At 49.8% G+C, this 19,561-nt stretch overlaps 1 protein-coding gene across 2 annotated transcripts in view; it reads left to right on the forward strand.

The window, feature by feature from the left end:
* The window catches only part of Wdr4 (WD repeat domain 4), a 29,494-nt gene extending 15,167 nt beyond the window's left edge, over window positions 1–14,327 (forward strand). The window contains exons 4-12 of one of the 2 annotated variants that reach the window (XM_013351092.2): window positions 2,267–2,423; window positions 3,040–3,152; window positions 4,898–4,958; window positions 5,434–5,532; window positions 6,228–6,292; window positions 7,206–7,389; window positions 7,802–7,871; window positions 9,284–9,441; window positions 13,823–14,327. In XM_013351092.2, the coding sequence (XP_013206546.1) occupies window positions 2,267–2,423; window positions 3,040–3,152; window positions 4,898–4,958; window positions 5,434–5,532; window positions 6,228–6,292; window positions 7,206–7,389; window positions 7,802–7,871; window positions 9,284–9,441; window positions 13,823–14,017 (1,102 nt within the window). In that variant the 3' untranslated portion in view covers window positions 14,018–14,327. Of the gene's footprint in view, window positions 1–2,266; window positions 2,424–3,039; window positions 3,153–4,897; window positions 4,959–5,433; window positions 5,533–6,227; window positions 6,293–7,205; window positions 7,390–7,801; window positions 7,872–9,283; window positions 10,123–13,822 lie in introns of those variants that run through there. The other variant, XM_005360301.3, reaches the window with a different exon arrangement.
* The last annotated feature ends 5,234 nt before the right edge of the window (window positions 14,328–19,561 follow it).

Consider the following 19,561-nt stretch of genomic DNA (forward strand, 5'->3'; position numbering starts at 1 on the left):
ACAACACAAATTCTTTCAGATAGTTTTGTCAAATGGATGCTATCCCTCTCCGTAGTATTGAACCATTTTTTTAATGAGATAATATTGAAAACAAGGCTAATCCTAGAAACAAATAAAGGGATGTAGAAGGAATATTACATAAGCCTTGCAGAATACCTTCCATAGTATAAGCAAAATAATTATTGAACTCCTGGATGTTATCAGTCATTTTTTGTAGTTTTTCAGATCTTACCTGTCTTAATGCAATTACAATGAATTGGAGTAGGTGCAATAATCGTTTTCGGCCAGCAGGTGTAGCAGTTGCAGCCATGTGGCCAAGAGACGCTAGTAGTAGTGAACAGCACGAATTGCTTACTTAGGTACTGAAAAATACACTTTGTTTAACAAATTAAGAGCAGTTATTAAGGTGATCAAATAATTCCGAGAGTTGGGGTCCAGGATAAAGAGAAAACCCAAAGTTTTCTGTCAATCCGAGTTGTGAACTGTGTGCATCGCGGGGACTACAGGTAGCAGCGTGTGAGCTGGTGTGTAATGCACAGAGAGGCAGTGTGTGGGTCGTGAGCCTGTGAAGCAGGCTGCTGCATCTGAGGGCTAGCTAGAGCCGCAGGTGGGAGAGCCAGTGCCCATCCCAAAAAGCGTGGACTGGTCCTCATCTTAGGGCACCAGATGATGGCGGAATTTACAAAACAATTCCATACTAGTTCAGAATTACGTATAATAAAGGGTTATTTATTTAGGGGTGAGTCACAGATCACTGTCCTAGATCACAGTCCTCTGCATGAATGGGGAACAGGAACAGAGTCTAGCATCCGGAAGTGAGAGCCAGAAACACATGCTTTATAGCTGCATTTATAGCATAGGAAACCACATGGGCTGGTATCTTAAAGCTATAGCCAAAGGAGCGCCCACAGCACTACCTCTTAACTGAATCAGTTTGCAGCTGGCATTCGTTGGACCTGGACCAAGGATTGCTGTGAATGAGTTGAATTTGACACTTAGGTGGTGCACCACGCTGTCGTTGTCCCATAGTTGTCCTGTTTTGCCCGTGGCCCACACTGCTCTGGGTATGAGGGGCACAGCATCCTGATAGTACCTGTGAGCTTCCTGACTCTAGGCACAGGCCTAGCAGCAGGGTCACAGGTGGTGGGATGGGTAGAGCCTGGTGGCCTACTGGTTGGGGGGGACTCAAGGTTTGGACTCGAGAGAGCTTATGCTTTGTAGCATAGCTGACCCTTTTTCCTTCACCTGAGCAGCAGAGGGGTAGGGAAAAGTTTCCTCAGCATTTTATTAAGAGCTTTTCAAATGCACAGCAAAGCCAGGGTGTTTTATAGCAAGTACTCATGAGACTTGCCTGGGACTTCGGTCCTCTTTCTTTAGGTGCTCCTTCCTTAGCCCCCAGGAGCTGGGGTTTCAGGTGTTTGCCAGCATGCCTTTTAGTTTTATTTTGAGACGGGATTTCTCTGTGTGTAGCCCTGACTGTCCTGAAACTCACTGGCCTCAAACTCAGAGTTCTGCCTGCTTCTGCCTCCAGAGTACTAGGATTAAAAGTTAAAGGTGTGTGCCACCATGACCAGCTATGTCCTTTTTTTTTTTTTTTGGAGAGGGAATTATAAAAGTTTGATATTTGCTTTATGTTTGGAGCACCACCTTCTGTGGTGTAAGACACTGATTCTGCATGTAGAGTAGGTGCTTCTGACCTGCAGCAGGGTCGTGCCCTGGTAGCTCTTCCTAAATCAGAACTACTGTTGGGTTAAAAGTGCATTGAGTAATGGCTCAGTGGGTTAAGAGCACTGGCTGCTCTTCCAGAGGACCCAGGTTTGATTCCCAGAACCCATGGTGACTCACAACAGTCTGTTACTCTAGTAACAGGAGATCTGACACCCTCTTCTGGCCTCTGAGGGCACCATGAATGCATTTTACACAGACAAATAAAACATTCATACACATAATGAAATGAAATCTTTAATAAAACCATGCATCAACTACCCCAGTGGAGCATCTGAGACTAACCCCACCTTTCAAATGTGTTCAGAACCAGAGCTGAACAAAGCCGTGTAAGGGAAGGCCTGCTTTACAGTCCCATTGATTACTTGGTTGAGTGATCACTAAAAGTGAGCTGGGTGTGTGGGTACATCTTTGCACTGTGGTAAAGTCAGTGTATTTAAGTCTAGCCATTTTAAATTGGGGGCCTTCTCTCTGGCTTGAGGGTATGTGGAGGTCTGTGCCGACTTTGGACACTAACCAGCTCACCTCTCTGGTTCTGCAGGACTGTGGTACGGAGGTGCACTGCCCTGACTTTCACAGCCTTGGAGGATCGGGTCTTGGTGGCTGACAAGTCTGGAGATGTCTATTCCTTCTCGGTGTTAGAGCCTGATGGACGTGGCAGGCTGGAGCTTGGACACCTCTCCATGCTGCTAGATGTGGTATGTGGTGACGGTGGGGGGTTGGAGGGGTGGGGGTCACACAACACTGTCTGCTGCTGCCAGGGCTTGAGAGGGGGTGGTGTGGGGTCAGGGACAGAGAGGAAAGAAACATGGGACTCTTCCAGGGCAGGAGACTTAAGAATGGCATTGACAGGTGAAGTGGAGTACACTTCTGGACCACATTCCAGGAGATGTAGGGAGGTGGCGAGACCTCCTTGTATCTTGCCATAGCTCGGCTTATAGTCTCCCCTCTGTCTGCTCCTAGCATGTAGCCAGGGCCCTGGCCTCCAGCCTGTAGAACTGGGACAGACTGAGGTGGGATGGAATCAAGGGCTGTGTGCAGTGCCTGGCATGACTCTGGCTGCTGCTGTACAGTGTGGAGAGGGAGGGGTGCGGTGGGTATTGGTGAGTGGCATTGGAGTTGGTCTCGGTGTATAGAAGTGTGGCTCTGGCTCTCATTTAAGCTGACTAATGTGAACTGGGCAGGCAGTTCCATTGCTCTTCCAAGCTGCACTGCAGCTCCCCAAAAGAGGCCTTCAGAATCCAAGCATTCTCATGGTGCTTTGCAAGGCCACCCAGTGAGCGGCTCTTCTTCTACTGACCCCTGGTGATGTAGGCCACGAGTCCTGATGACCAGTTTGTGCTCACTGCGGACCGGGACGAGAAGATCCGGGTCAGCTGGGCTGCTGCTCCGCACAGTATCGAGGCTTTCTGCCTGGGACACACAGAGTAAGTGTGATCCTGTCCCCTCCTCAGTCAGAGAAGTCTGGGTCTAACGATGAGGGTGGGCCAGGACTCTGGTATCTGTTGGTAGACTGGTAGGGGCTCCATGCTAAGAGCTACCTGAGACTCAGAAGACCCTTCTAGGCCCATGGCTCCCTCAGTGTGACAGCTGTGGCCATCTAGGGCTGTAGGCTGTGTGAAGCAGTTGCTCTGAGCTTACCTCCGGGGCTGTTGCTCCTTAGCCCTTTCCTAGTCTCACACTGAAAACTCTTTCTGGGCCTAGTGGCCAGTGCCTGGTGGCTGCAGGTGGTCGGGAGGAGCCTCAGGAGCATCCTTTAGGCACTTGGGCTGTTGGGAGCTAAATGACAGGGTCCCTAGGTCTGTCTCTATCTGTGCTCTCCTGGCAGGAGCCTAGCTGGGAGGCCTTGAGTAGTGTGTTGTTGAGAACGGAAAGGGCATTATTATAGACAGTAGAAAACCTGAAGGACTGAAATTCAGTTCTGAGCTGGCTCTCGGCTTCCTGAGTGGGGGGCAGAAGTTCGCCTTGGACTTGTACTTGTCCCATACTCCAGGTCTTGAGTTTTTGTTACCCTCAGTCATGTCCTCGTCATCTCAGTGGACTTGGTGAATTCGGACCCTCAGCCCAGCTGGAATGCACTCCTGCATCAGGATCTTGTCACGTGGTGATTCTTGGGACAAGAATGGTGCTTGGGAGGTTGTCCTCTGCTCCTCTTCTCTGCTTTCTGCTTGATGCCGCCTGCTTCCTTAGGGGTTTCCCCTCCACCCTCTGTCACTTGAATACCATGACTTCAGTATGAACAATTCCTGTTAGCCTTTAGATTTCTGCATTGCCAGAGAATGGACCCATCTGTGGCCTTCTATGATGATATCTGTTTAGTTCAGCTTGTGGAGACTAGTTCCCACTTACCTGCTAAGGACTTGGGGTTATTCTCTTGGATGACCTAAGACTAGAACTAGGTATCCTAAGAGATGGCAGCTGTTAGTCAAAGACCAGCTGCAGGTCAGGCCAGGTCAGGCCTGAGTCAGGGTGGTGGCTTGCTATTGGTGTGGTGGGTGATGGTGATGGAGGAAGCCTTCCGGACCAGCATGTCATAGGAGTCCTGGGTCTTATGAGTGATATCTTGAGGTTTCCGTTAAGAGCTGGTAGAAGAGCAACTTTGCTGCATGGCACCATGGTGATGGAGGAAGCCTTCTGGATCAGCATGTCATAGGAGTCCTGGGTCTTATGAGTGATATCTTGAGGTTTCCGTTAAGAGCTGGTAGAAGAGCAACCTTGCTGCATGGCAGGTGCTAGAGACATACATGTTCATGGCCAGAAGGACTGCAGAGTAGATGTGGGAATCCCGGAGGGCCAGCATGTGCGGGTGCACTTCTGGTGGCAGAGTGGTTTCGATGTCCTGAGATTGGTGGATAGAAGTCTTAGGTTGGGTTCCTTGAGGCACCAGTACTGGACTGGCCACATAGAGCTCCCTTGGGGTCTGCTTCAACTGCAAAGTAGTGTGGTTTTTCTCCTTCCTGTGCTGACCTTGAATGGAGGCAGGTGTGTGGGGCAGAGTGAGGTAATGTCCCCATGAAGAGCTGCATGTCCTACAGCGCTCCAGCAGAACTGGGCCCTGCCACCCTTGGTCCAGATAGAATGTTGGGGATCAAAAGTGCCCAGCCATGTTCTCAGACCTGCAGTGTTTTTCTTTTCTGAGACATTCTTGGTGACTTATCTTTGCTTCCCACAGGTTTGTGAGCCGCATCTTTGTTGTGCCCAGTCACCCTGAGCTGCTGCTTTCCTCGTCTGGGGTAAGTGCTGTGTGTGGGGTGGTCAGTGCTGTTCAGAAGAAAATAGCTCCTAGCTAGGGTGCCAAGTATAGTATGTCAGTGGTGGCCACTAGAGGGAGCTTCTTCCTGGCTCTGAGTGGTCCCTTCCTTTACAGCTGTACATATGGTTTGTATGTGTGTTCACCTGCCTGGTCCCAGCACAGCGGACATTGTAAGTGGATTAGCAGGGGAGTCTGGATATATTAGTTCCGTTCTCCCTTGTGCTCTGGTCTTTATTGGCCTGCCTTCACAGAGGCTTTCCTAGGTGCTCCATGGCCTAATTGGTTAGCTGTTGGTACGTTGCTGAGACATAAGGGAGGGAGCCCCAGATGTCAGTAGGGATGCTGGCCACACACAGCGATGCTTGGGGTCCTGTGTTTCCACTCTATCCCCCCTGCCTTTCTTGCTTCTGGGACAGGCCACTTGAGCCCTCACGAGCCCTTTTGTCTGTGCACAGGATGGCACCCTGAGACTCTGGGAGTATAGGAGTGGCTGCCAGCTGCAGTGCTGTGACCTGGCCAGCCTACAGGAGCCTGCAGAGCATCAAGGACACAAGGTAACTTCATGCTCAACTCTGGTACTGGAGCCAAGCACCTCCTATTGCTCTGATTGTGGGAAAGTCATCTGTGAGAAACATTGCCTTGCTGTCAGTGTCTGACTTCTTCCCACTTGGGAGAAACACTCACAGGACTTCATTTTGAAGGTGTGTGATCACCTGATGGAAAGTAATTCACATCTCACCTCACAGGGAGGCCTCCAGGCATACATGGACATAAAACAGTGTTGGCTTAGAGCCTTACCTATGTTTTGACAGTGTATGTGGGGGGTACCCCAGCTCACGAGTGCCTCTTGGCACCAGTTGTACCCATGCTTCCTCTGGCACCAGGGAGACTCCTGGATTTCTTAGCTGTCTTAAAATTGGGTGACATGGTGTCTGCCAGGCCAGCCATTGACCAGCAGGTGCTTTTTCCCACACATTGTGAAACTTGGGGACTTGTAGAAACTTGTGTCTGGGAAGCATGGGAGCCCATAGGACAGTTGTCTGATTACAGTCCCTCTTGCCTTACGTTCCTGCTTTCCCACCTGTTCTGTTGCTCTGGGGACAATCACAGGCCTGCAGGGAGCCAGGGTCACACATGCTTTGACACTATGAGGGAACTATGATGCCAGTGGCCTTGCCCTCTGGTGACATGAGAAGAGCATAGGTAACCTGTCAGCAGAGCCTGGTTAAGCGGCTTCTTTTTCTTGCAGGGATTGGCTGCATCTAGGATTGCATTCTGGGGACAAGAGAGCTATGTGGTGCTTCTGTGTGAGTGGTAAGATGAGAAGTTTTGCTGTCATGGCCTGTGGCTGTGTCTTCAAGTGATGAAAATGTGGGTGGCCGTTAGCTCTGCCGAGTACTCTTTAGGGAGGCGGGCTGGGGTCCTCTAATCTGCCCTTTCTACTTAATTATCTAAAGGGTAGCCGGGAGCTTGTATCCATGTTGGAACAGTTGCAGGGGATTCCACAGGCCAGTTCCTCTCAGAACTGATCCTGCTGGAATCTGCCCGAGAGTTGGCGCAGCAGGGTGTAATTGAGGGGGGACCTTCTGCCCTTTCTCAATGCCAAGGTAGACCTCTGGTGTTCTGCATTTTCTCCTATGAGAGCTCTTAGCGCTCCTTAGAAATGCGAACATAGGTTGGAGAAGGGAGAGAAGCTCCTTAGAGGCTGGCCTCTCTATCAGTCAGTGATTCTCAATCTTAATGCTACTTCTGAACTATAATTTTGCTACTATTATGAATTGTAAACAAACATCTATGTTTCTCCTGGTCATAGGCTTCCCCTGTAGAAGGGTGGTTTGACCACCAAAGGGGTTGCTACCCACGCAGGTTGGGAACCACTTAGGGTAGGGCAGCCGTTTCACTCTTTGTCCTGTATTTGTTAGTTCTTGGTAGTGGCTTTTAATCCCAGCACTCAGAAGGCAGGCAGATCTCAGCATGAGTTTGAGGCCAGCCTGGTCTACAAAGAGAGTTCCAGGATAGCCAGAGAAATTCTGTCTTGGGAAAAAACAAAAAAACCCAAGTTGCTCCAGAACTCAAGACAGTAGACACATATTATCTTACAGAGTTTGGGTGACTCAGGGTCTGCAGGGTGGTAGAGTAGAGGCAGGCTAGGTGCTAGGCTGTGTTGTATGGAATGCTACCATGGGTCTGGGGTTGCAGTGGTGACCAGTCTCTCTCTCCTGGAAAGCGTTCCTGTGGTCTTCATCTTCCAGCTTGATGCCAGCAGACAGCAGTTGGTGTTCAGACAGCAGCTGACTTTCCCTCATCGAGTGTGGGATGTTGTCTTTGAGGAGACTCGGGGGCTGTGGGTTCTGCAGGACTGTCGGGATGCTCCCCTCGTGCTCTGGAGGCCCGTGGGTGACCAGTGGCAGGTGAGAGTATGCAACGTCTCCATGTACTGAGGGTGGGGTGGGGCAGGCTGAGACCCCAACCTGTACTGGTGAAGCCAGCACTAGGCCTGATGTGGATGTGCCCTTCCTGTGTGCAGGAGGTGGGGGTGGAGCTTTGCTGAGTACTGATGAGGTGGAGGGAGCAGTGTGGGGACATCCCCGCCAATCCCATGGTATAGGAGCCTTTTACTACAATCCCATGAGGCCATGGGTGAGGTAGGCCAGCACCGGGAGCTCTTTGTAGCTTCCTGTGCTCAGCTCCTGGGGCTGAAGGCTTTATGTGACTAGCCTTAGAGATAGGGAGCCTGTGCCTGAGGATGGGCCCTGCTAGGCCTCTGCCTGCCATCTCTGGGCTCTGTTTTTGGTCCTGACCCTGCTTACTTGTCACCTGCAGGCTGTTCCTGAAGATGCTGTGTCCCAGAGACTCGGCAGCCATCTCCGTGAAAACTGGGCCATGCTGGAAGGTGAGAACTCGGTTAGGTCTGTAATGCTGATAAGACAGCAGGAAGCGAAGGGGCTTCACAGCCAGAGCAGATGCAGGCTGGTTAACGTGCTAACAGGAAGATGCGCTGCTGCAGGTTCAATGAGAAGCAATTGAGGCTGTGGGGGCCGTGTGTCTTCCAGGTTGGGGTGGAGCTTCCAGGTGTCCACTGTTGTATTTACTGGACAGAGAATGGTCATTCAGACAGGACCACCCAGACTCAGCCTTTTATGAAACAATTACCTAGAAAAGATCTTGCAAAGCTAATTCTTAGAAGTTGATCTGAAACTTCATTTCAGGGGCGTTTGTACCAGCTGTGAGCTAAATGATTTCAGGGGCGTTTGTACCAGCTGTGAGCTAAATGCCCTCTGAAGTCTGCCTGCAGGCTCACTGGCCACAGGGCAATCTAGTGGGCACTTTCTCAATTAAGATTCCCTTCTTTCATAATGACTCTAACTTGTATTGAGCTGACATACGAGTTGCCAGGACAAGGTAGGAAAGGGTTAGTGTCCTCTGACCCAGTCTGAGTCTGCATTAGTTTTCAGGGTGGACCCGGGCTGGCCACCCTGAGAATTTCTGACTAGCCTTTTAAGGATAAAATTGTTGTGTCTCAGAGACAACCTCTTCAGAATCTTTCTTCATGTGACGTGAAACTCAGGTTGTCAGGGATGGCTGCTGTTTCTGAGCCATCTTGCTGGCCTCCCACTGCAGTTCCTTATTCCCTGCCTGTTCTGGGCTTTCCCCAGTCTGCTCCTGTTGAGGGTTATCTGGGCCTGGCATTACTTCTAAGATATTCCACACATAGATGGGGGCATGGATGGATGGAGAGGTGGAGAACCATGCTAGCCTGAGTATCCTGAGCAGTGGCCTTGACTGCTAGATAGAGGTCAGGGAACTACATCCACCGCAAGGTAGGGTGCCTTAGGGGCACTCCCTGGCATGCAATGCTGACTGTCCTCCGGGTGTGCTACTCCCGACACCACCCAGAGCCATACACCCTGCTGTCATTCCCGTGGGCACTGTAGACTGCCTACTGTCTACTGGTGCTGACTGACTGGTTGGTCTTAGGTTCCCCTTGGGCAGTGTCTGTCCCCACTCAGTAGCTGGTTGAAGGATTCAGGCCTCACTTCAGTGCTACCCCCTGTTCAGGACTTTGTCAGTGAATGAACAGGAAGGTGCAGATAAGATGTCAACCAAGACCTACTTATTCTCTCCTTCCACTTCCACCCTTCCCTTCACCACATTCTGTGGTCCAGCCTGACTACGGATCCCAGGTGGTAGGGGCGTGGGCCTCCTCGAGGTCTGTGAGGCGTCAGGGAGGCGATCCTGTGAGGAAATGGTGCTGGGCCGTGTTCCAAGTCACTTCACCTGGCGTCCATTCTGTCCTTGTCATAGGCGCTGTTGGTGCAGATGAGGGTTTCCGCAGCCTCTACAAGGCCACCTTTGACAACATGACCTCTTACCTGAAGAAGAAGGAAGAGAGACTGCAGCAGCAGTTGAAGAAGAAACGACAAAGAAGCCCCCTCCCAGGGTCCCCAGAACAGACCAAAAAGGTGTGCCCAGGGCAGTCAGACCTTAGTTGCTGACCTTGGACTTGGCAGAACTCTTAGCCCTGAGGTCTCATGGGTTTCTCTCTCTTCTCCCTCCTGCCTGGTTCATCCATAAGGAGGGAGATCATGGCAGCTCAGTCCCCACCTGACTCCACAGCCGTCTTTGTCACTGAGCACAGCCTCCTGGCTGCAGGGGCACACATGGTGTTAGCCTAGCTAATGGTTCTTCAGAGCTGCATGGAAGTGCCTTCACATTGAAGGATATACTGACCTGCAGCACCACGTCCGTCAGTCAGTGCCCACGGTGCCGTCTCTGCAGATCTTCTCTAGGGAGGCCTGCGGGCAGGACCTGCCTCCACGCCATTGCTGTGGGCTTTCCAGGTGGAGTATGGCATGGCTCACACGTAGCTGCTGCTATTGTGGGGCAGATTGCTCTGTACTCATAGCCACATGTGGTGAGGGGCTCAGTCCGGGCCAAGCAGAACAGCGAGGGAAGCAGGCATGGCATTGGTGCTGGAGCAGACCTACCTTCAGGGCAGATGAGGATGCGATCTGGGCCAGGCCTTATTTTACAGGAATGACCAGTGATGTCGTGGTCTATTGCTTTGATTTGAACTCTGCACACACTGCAGAGCAGCAGGGGATCAACTGAACACAGCATCAATAAAGACAAACTTTGCATAGCTTTCTGGAATGTTCAGCAGCGGCCTCCAAAACTGGTCTTAAGACATTCAACATGTATATGCCGAGATGACTTAGCTTATAGTGGTTAGAGAGAGGTATGGCCCAGCTCTGCCTGCTTAGCATGTAATGTCCCAGACCAGCCCCAGTAGAAACAATCCCGGCCTGGGGAGATGCTTGGTGAGTAAGAGCAGCTGTGAAAACAGAAGACCTGAGTTTAGTTACCCACCCATACAGAAACCCTAATACTGGAGCTGCAGCTGCAGGCCAGGGCAGATCACAGGAGTTTGCTGCTCAGCCTAGCCTAAATGGTGAGCTTTCAGATGTTCAAGATGAACAGCAGAAGAGGAAGACACCCAATGCATACATGGCATGCAGTAAAGTCTTGTGGCCGCCAGCAGTTCTGCTGCCTTGCTTGTATGCAGGCGCTTTATTTCCCTCAAGGTGAGACTGGGCAGGTGCACATGGATCAGGGCATGCCCTCCTGTATGGGAGCTAGCTAGCCTCATTCCGCCTCATGAGCACTGAGGTGCTTGGTCCCAGAGTGAATCAGGAGGCAGAGACAGGTGGATCTCTGTAAATTCGAGGCCAACCTGGTATACAGAGTGAGTTCCAGGACAGTCAAAGCTACACAGAGACACCCTGTCTTGAAAACGAAATGGATCTACAACCTGGTCTGGGCTGTGACCTAAGGATTTCTAGATTTTAAATAGTTGGAAAGAAATCAAAGGAAAAAACGTTACATGGCTATTTAAGTTCAAATTTGAGGTCAAGGAATGCAGCTTTGCTGAGACAGCTGTGTTCACTCACTGCCTGTGGGCCAGATAGAGCCTGTGCCTGCACAGCAGTTCTCTGGGGGCCATCAAGGCCTGTGGCTTGATACCAGGGACGTTCAGAGGGCCATGTGTCCCTAGACCCAGCATGTACATTGCTGAGAGGCATCTTGGATCCCTGGAGTGCCTTGTAAGCTCTGAAAGAGCCACACAGTGATGGGGAGTCCTTGTGTCAAAGAGTGGATGAGCTTGGGGAACCTGGTGACTGTTTACAGTACATGTGGAATGTATGGGCTAGAATTTAACCACTTGGAGTCACATATGTGAAGGCGCCCTCAGGAATAGGGCATTTGCTGAAGCCTCTTGAGATATACACACTGTTAATGGCTTGAGTGTATGAAAGTATTAGTCTATCCACAGGCACTGAATTGTAGTGATATCTCATGTTTTAACGAAGCTTCCTGAAGATCAGAGTGCAGAGCTAAGCCACTAGAGGCCAGGGAGTGGTGGCATACACCTTTAATCCCAGGACTCAGACAGGCAGTGGGGATCTCTGTTAGTTCAAGGCCACCCTGAGCTAAACAAAATTGATTATATCTAAAAGAATAGCTCACACAAAGGTGATCCCAGCATTTGGGATCTTATGTCTTTAGTCCCAGCACTAGGGAGGTAGAGACAGGAGTGATATGGCTGGGCAGAGAGAGGAATATAAGGCAGAAAGAGACAGGATCTCAGTGCAGCTTGAAGTTTGGTGGAGACAGTCTGGAGATGCAGTCTGAGGACAGGATGGCCCCCATTGGGCTGAGCATTTAGTGGCTGGCCTCTGTGTTTCTTTTTTGCATTAGCCCCTATATCTGACTCTGAGTTTTATTAAGATCAACTAGAATTCGTGCTACATTCAATGGTTTAAATATGTTAGCTGGTAAGAAAATGCTGTGAGCCTTCAAGTTCCTGCTATTTGGTCCACAGGGAAGAGTTTCTATGGCATAAAGAGTTATTCATCAATGTCTGCAGGAGTTGATCCCAGCGCTCCCAGGATCCACAGATTGCCCAAGTCCCTTGTGTAAGCTTCTGCAGTAGAACCTCCCTCCATGGGCCATCTCACCTCTCCAGCACCCCGACCTTGCTTCGATGCTCACTGTGAGAGTTCTTCATCCCTAGATCCTGAAGACTAGGAGGCTTCTGGCTCATTTCTCTTCATCCTCATTTCTCCTTTAAGTCCACAGTCCACTCTGTCTCGACTTTGGACATCCCATTGAATGGCTTCCGCAGCTCCTGTCTTCTTAGAATTACTAGTTCTAGATTACTCAGGCTTCACTGCCTTGCAGGTGTCATCTCTGCTGTGTCTCCCTCCCCCTTGGCTCCTGGGCACATCTTACCCTGGAGACAACCCTCAACATTTGCCCTTTCTTGCAAGCACAGTGCCGAACTCTGCCACTAGGAGGAGCTAGAGGCACGCCAGGGATGAGGATGGCTCTGATTTCTAGGTGCTGCCTTTTCTGGGCTATGCGCTTGCCTGCTTGTAGGGACATTCAATGATACTCTTGGAGTTGAACAGCACCCAGTGGGTGTCTTCCCGGTGACTTCCAGCTTTCAGCAGGGAGGGTTCCAGTGTGGGTCTTGGTAGCCAGTCCTTTCACAGCCCATTACCCTGCGTGGCATGGCCACTTCCAGCAAACAGGTTCCGCTGCATCTCAGATGTAGTGGATGCATCCAGGCCCACCACTTCTTTGTGCCTGTCACCTGCCCTGGGATGGTGGCTACCACTGAGAATACACACATTATCTCTACTGGGCGCCGGGAACTCCTCCCCGCGGCTTCTGAGACTTTCTCCTTCTAAAGATTTTCTGAGATTGTGTGTGTATGTGTGTGTGTGTTCGTTCTGTTTAGGGCTTGATTCTTATTGAACTGTTTGTGCAGCATGGGACATCCCCAGCTCCTACCTGCTTCTACAGTCTGACTCCAGTGTGACTGGCTTGATCTGCTGGCCCTCAGGTTGCCGCTCTCTGCTCCTCTTCAGGCTTCTGTTCTGCCCTGCTTCTGTCTGGGCAGATTTCAGATGACTCATCTTCCCTGTGGCATCTAAGGATTTTCTTTATTTCAATTTTGGCCTAAGCCTTCCATTTCTCTGAGAATAGTAATCTTACGGTTTAAATTCATCCTTGGGCATTGGGGTATGCATGGGCTTTACCTGCTCTGTTGTCTGTGGCATTTCTATTTGTTTCTGTGCTTGTGTGTGTACATATGTGTGTATGGTAGAGGTATGTTGTGCACATGTCAGAGGTCAGAGACCAGTTGCGGGAACTGGTTCTCCTTCTACTATGTGAATCTTAGGGTTCAAACTCAGGTCACCAAGCTTTCCCCACTGAGCCCTCTATTGGCCCTGACCAGTTTATCCTGTGCTTAGGGGACACCTTTTCCTGGGACAAGAATGCTGCAGGTTGGGACCAACCCCGACTGTGTCCTTGCTTACCCCCCTCCCCCCCCCTTTTTTTTTTGGTTTTTTGAGACAGCGTTTCTCTGTAGCTTTGGAGCTTTTCCTGGAACTAGCTCTTATAGACCATGCTGGCCTCAAACTCACAGAGATCCACCTGCCTCTGCCTCCCAAGTGCTGGGATTAAAGGTGTGCACCACCATTTCCCAGCTTTAGCTGACCTTCTCAATCGTGGGATAGACCAAAGTAGGAATGACTCTACTCCTGCTCAGGTGTGGCTGCACTGGGTCCCTGTTCAATGTCCTTTGTGCCCAGAGTATGAGCACAAAGTTCTAGGGAAACCCAAGTGGCCCCCAGGCTGTTGCAAGGTGTGGGGTTGCTATCTTAGGTGCCTGGAAATTGTTCCTTCTCAAAAGTTGCTCAGGGTTTGGTATTCAGCAATAGACCTGAGAGGATCCCAGCCTTTCTTACCTCCATGTCTTTCTTCCTGCTGCAGGTGCTCTGCCTGTCTAGAAGTTTCTCCCTCCTGGGGTGTTGCAGTCAGAATTGCTCCCAGGCGTACAGCCTAAAGGACGTGTCCCTGAGGGCCTGGACAAGGCTTGCACTGTTGATTCTCCTGCAGGAAGGCAAAAGGGTGATTCTAGGTCACCTTGTCCATCCTGGCCAGCCAGGAGATCTCCTGTGTTCCTGAATTTGAACTTTCACTCACCCTGGGCTGTTTGCTTTGACTTCCTGGGGAACCTCTTTTGCCCTGATGTTCATGGGGTTGATCCCCCCCCCCCAGCTCATTTGAAGGTGACCTAATGAGTTGCTGCCCTTCAAACAATTTTAAATGTTTTTGTTTTGAAAACTGCTTGTACTTAACCCTCCAAGCCTCCCAGAACTGCTTTTAATGCAGATATTTGTGGTCACTTTATCAGCGTTTGCTTGTGGTTCCTCACAATGGCTTTACCACTCAGGGAACCAGGCTGGGAACACCTACAGAAGGATGGGGGAGGGGGGGAGATTGGTATCCTGAGAAAGCCACTGGGCACATGCCTGTTTTCTGTGCAGTGAAAGCCAAGTGGCTCTCAGTGACTCACTGGAAGCGTTGTCAGTTTTTGAAGCGGGAAATTACTAGCCCCACATTGCTATTACAATTTTTCTGGTCCCAGTTCCACAGTGAAGAAGTAAAAGCAAAACAGTAGCCTTCAAGGTTTCTCAGGCCCAGTGCTTGGTAGGGAAAGGGAGGTGCTGGAGGCAGGGAAGCTGGGAAGCCAGAGCAAAGCTCCATGGGACACTGGGATGTGCTCCCAGAGTGTCCCCGTGGGTCAGCGTGGGCAAAGAACAATGGAGAAGGTAAGAATCTGTCTGCCTCTGGGATTAGCCATTCACTGGCAGCTACAGACCATGGTCATATTCATTTGTTTTCTATTGCTATGATAAAATACTGTGACCAAGCCGGGCGGTGGTGACGCACGCCTTTAATCCCAGCACTCGGGAGGCAGAGGCAGGCGGATTTCTGTGAGTTCGAGGCCAGCCTGGTCTGCAAGAGCTAGTTCCAGGACAGGAACCAAAAAAGCTACGGAGAAACCCTGTCTCGAAAAATCAAAAACAAAAAAAAAATACTGTGACCAAAACCAGCCTGGCTGGGGGCTATTTAATCTTACAGTTTGTGGTCCATCAGGAAGAAAGCCAGTGCAGGCGCTCCTGGCAGGAACTGAACCATGGAGGTGTGCTGCTTACTGACTTGCTCCCTGTGATTTGCTCAGCCTACTTTCTTTTTTTGTTTTTTGTTTTTCAAGACAGGGTTTCTCTGTAGCTTTGGAGCCTGTCCTGGAGCTAGCTCTTGTAGACCAGGCTAGCTTCGAACTCACAGAGATCTGCCTATCTCTGCCTCCCAAGTGCTGGAATTAAAGATGTATGCCACCACCACCCAACCTTAGCCTGCTTTCTTTTAGAATCTCAGACCACCTGCCTAGAGGTGCTACCATCCACAGTGATTATTAATTATTAATCAAAAAATGGCCTACAGACCTGCCTACAGGCCAATCCAATGGGAGCATTTTCTCAGTTGAGGTTCCCTCATACCAGATGACTCTGGGTTTGTGTCAATTTGAGAAAAATCTCACCAGTATAATGGTCAGGGTTCCTACTGGTGATACTTGTGCTTGCTTTGAACAGGAACAAAATTAAGAATTTTAAATGCTGCCAAAATCTGAAATCACATCTTTGCATGCCATTGGGTTTGGGCACCTTCCAGAGGCCTGAGGCTGCATTTGCTGTTGACCAAAAGCCAGCACCACAACGATATGCAGAGAGCAGAGCGTTTCCTGTGGTCAGGAGCATGGCGTGGTTACTGTTTACTCTTCCACTCTGCAGGGGTGTAAACCAGGGCAGCTAGACGAGGGGGCTGATTCATGGCACAACTGCCAAGGGAGGAAAGCTATTGGCAGGTGGCATGATAAGGTGTCTGGACAGCCTAGAGGTCCATGCTAAAACCAACTCTGAAGTCACTGCATAGCAGATTGAGAGAAATAGTCAACTGCCCTGATATATGAGTAAGAAATAGAAGATGAGGGACTAGAGAGTTGGCTCAGTAGTTAAGAGTTCATACTTGCCTAGTGGTGGTGGTGCACACCTTTAATTCCAGCACTTGGGAGGCAGGGGCAGGCGGATCTCTGTGAGATCGAGGCCAGCCTGGTCTACAAGAGCTAGTTCTAGGACAGGCTTCAAAGCTACAGAGAAACTCTGTCTCAAAAAAAAAAAAAAAAAATTCTTCATTCTTTTGTTAAGGATCTGAATTCAGTTCCCAGCACCCACATTATGGCTCACAACCATCTAACTCCAGTTCCAGGGGACCCGACACCTTTCTCGGACCTCAACAGATACCAGGCATACACATGCTACACATACATGTATGCAAAGCAGAAACATATACACATAAAAAATAGATGAATAGTTTCCAGCACTATCTGTTCCTGTCTTTGATCCTTGCAGACTTGGAGATGGGAGTAGGGCACATGGGGAGTATAGAAGGTGGGAATGTTCATACAGCATTGAATAGTGACTACTCTCACTTCTCTCCGCGTCCACACACTTCATCCTGTGTGTGTCATCCCATGTGCTAACTGAGGGCCAATCCACCTCTGCTCTTTTCCCATCTGGGCATGTCTTCTTTCTAGGGTTATCCTCCTTTAGTGATGTGAGATTCCCCTCTGTATGCTGTAAATACCATTGGTTAATAAACTGTCTTGGGCCTATGATAGGGTAGAGCAGAGCTGGGGGCAGGGGACAACACAATACAATACACTAAATTGAATGCTGGGAGAAAGAAGGCAGAGTCAGAAAGAAGCCATGTAGCCCCACCAGAGATAGATGCCGGAACTTTACCCAGTAAGCCACAGCCTCTTGGTGATACACAGATTAATGGAGATGGGTTAAATTAAGATGTAAGACCTAGCCAATAAGAAGCTAGAGCTAATAGGCTAAGCAATGATTTAATTAATACAGTTTCTATGTGGTTATTTTGGGTCTGAGCTGCCAGGCGGTCAGGAAACAAGCGGCATCCTACAACACTTGAGTTTCCCTTTCCTGTTAAATACAGGAACCTGCCTGTGTTCCAGTCCCCTAAGGTCAAGTTGCAGGCTGTGTAGGTGGCACTATCTGATAGACTCATGCAGTGAGCCACAAATTCCAGGCACCATGTGATTGGATGTCCTCAGAACCTATTAAACAGCAAAAGCTCAGGAGAAATCAATAAGCTTTTTGACTAAAGCAGCATGGCCAAAGGGCTATCATTTCATTATGTAATTGATATAAAATTAATGAAAAATTTTGCATTATCACATCACACTGAGCATTAAGCCTGGTGGCTTTCTGCTCTTTCTGGGGCCTTGTGTGACAAAACAGCTTTGGCTGTCGTCACAGAGGAATTGGCCTACAGACACATAGCTAATGATGTCACACAGCTGTGGCTGCGGGGTTGCATAGAATACGGGACCTAATACTGCCACCAAAGTACACAGAAGAGATCTGTGGCCATCAGTGGCCCTGAGGAAAGGGAGGGGCTGGAGAGCTGGGTTCTTGAGGGCTCTGGAAGCCAACCAAGCTCACTGACTTTGCCTATGAATAATGATCACCCCTAACCGCTTTCTCCCCTAAGTTACTCTAGGACCGGGTTCTAACAGAAAAAAAAAAAAAAAAAAAGTTGAAACCGGAACAAGCACTCATTCTAACTCAGGCAAAATGAGAGTGGAAGGTGCTGGAGGCTGGGGAATCCACATTTGCTGTGTGGAAATGGAGTCCTGTTTGGAAGATGTTCTGGAGAAGGTGGTGATGGCTGCATGGCAGTATAAACGAACTCTTACTGAAGTGCACCTAAAATAGTTAAAACAATAAATGTGTCATGTGTACAAATGTTACCTCACAGAGGCATGTTTCCTACATGATTGCCTCTAACTGCAGGTGACCATTTCTAGAGGGAGAACAGAAGGCACCCACAGGGAGTGACCAACATGAGGCAGTCCTGGTCCTCGGCGGCAGGGATATCTGATCTAGAAGCCTCTGGGGGGCATACCTTTAGTGGGTGCCTAAGGCCTGTAGGAGCCATACATGTCCTGATGTGTCCCTTGCTGAGACAGCACGCTTTTACACACTAGGACCTGAGCAGGGGAGTCAGAGAACTCTACCATCCCACATGCCCAGTAAGCTCCTCCTCCATCACACATGCCCAGTGAGCTCCTCCTTCATCCCACACGCCCAGTGAGCTCCTCCACCATCCCACATGCCCAGTGAGCTCCTCCACCATCCCACATGCCCAGTGAGCTCCTCCACCATCCCACATGCCCTGTGAGCTCCTCCATCATCCCACATGCCCAGTGAGCTCCTCCACCATCCCACAAGCCCAGTGAGCTCCTCCTTCATCCCACATGCCCAGTGAGCTCCTCCCCCATCCCACATGCCCAGTGAGCTCCTCCTCCATCCCACATGCCCAGCTACAGGGCCAGGATGGAGCAACCTCTACAGGCAGTCAAGTTTTAGTGAGACCATCTCAAAGGACATAAATGGAGATCCCAGGATGACACATGAATCTTTTCTGCTCCACGTGCCCACACATGGATACCTGTGCACACCTGCACACATACATAAAAATAGGATCACAGGAGCTGATTCCTAGTAAACTATCCATACTCAGTGGCTTATCAATGTTGGCTTTTTATCCCCCTAAGACAGGGTTGCAGAACACAGTATCCTCTGAGCCGAATAGCTGTCAACTTCATCAGAGCAGCTGTGACCACTTGCAATAATCAGTTCTGTTGATTATTGACCCTCCCTCTTAGTAGGAAGGGGTGGGGTGACATTGGAAACTCCCCTGTACCTCTCAGCTAGCTATGTGTGACTTCCCTGTTTGCACACAGCCTCATGGTCTCCAGAGGGACTAGGATGACAGAGATTGGTAGAAGAGACAAGAAAAGGATTTCTGCTAAGGGGAAAGTAAGTGATCAGCCATGCTAGGTGAGACTTTCTGGTGCTGTGGCTGCTTTGGGGGTCACCCATGCTCTGGCAGTAGCCCCTCACCCATGCTCTGTACAAAAGCCCAACAAGTTCACTGGCTTCCAAGTTAGACTTTGGTGGAATTGGATTTTAGTTTGTCATTGGTGCCCTATCTGGTGGGGGAAGGGCCAGATGTGTGTTTGTGTTCCCCCACGGGAAAGAATTCATGAACTGTTCCATTGGCTGGGGATCCTGGACTGTGTGGAATGGAGAAAATGAATAGCAATAACAGCAGCAGCAGGATTCATTACTCTCTTCTGACTGCAGGAGTAGTAAGACCAGCTGCTAAAAACAAACAAACAAAAAAAAACAGCTGCTTGAGCTCACAGTGCCTCGACTTCCCCCACGGTGATGGACTGTACCCAGAACTGTGAGCCAAAACAGACCCTTCTCCCTCAAGCTGCTTTTGTCTGAGTATCTTACCACAGCAGCAGAAAAAGAAGCTAAGATACTAGGCAGGTTCTCTTCAACTGAGCTGTGTCCCCAACTTTGGATGGTTTTGTTCAATCTGCAAATTACCCAAAATATACTGGTTTTAACTATAAAACACAGGTTGAGAGCCAGGTGGTGGTGGCACACACCTTTAATCCCAGCACTCAGGAGGTAGAGGCATGCAGATCTCTGTGAGTTCGAGGCCAGCCTGGTCTACAAGAGCTAGTTCCAGGACAGGCTTCAAAGCTACAAAGAAACCTTATCTTAA

This window comes from Microtus ochrogaster, linkage group LG2, assembly GCF_000317375.1.
Source record: "Microtus ochrogaster isolate Prairie Vole_2 linkage group LG2, MicOch1.0, whole genome shotgun sequence".
Taxonomy (NCBI): Eukaryota; Metazoa; Chordata; class Mammalia; order Rodentia; family Cricetidae; genus Microtus; species Microtus ochrogaster.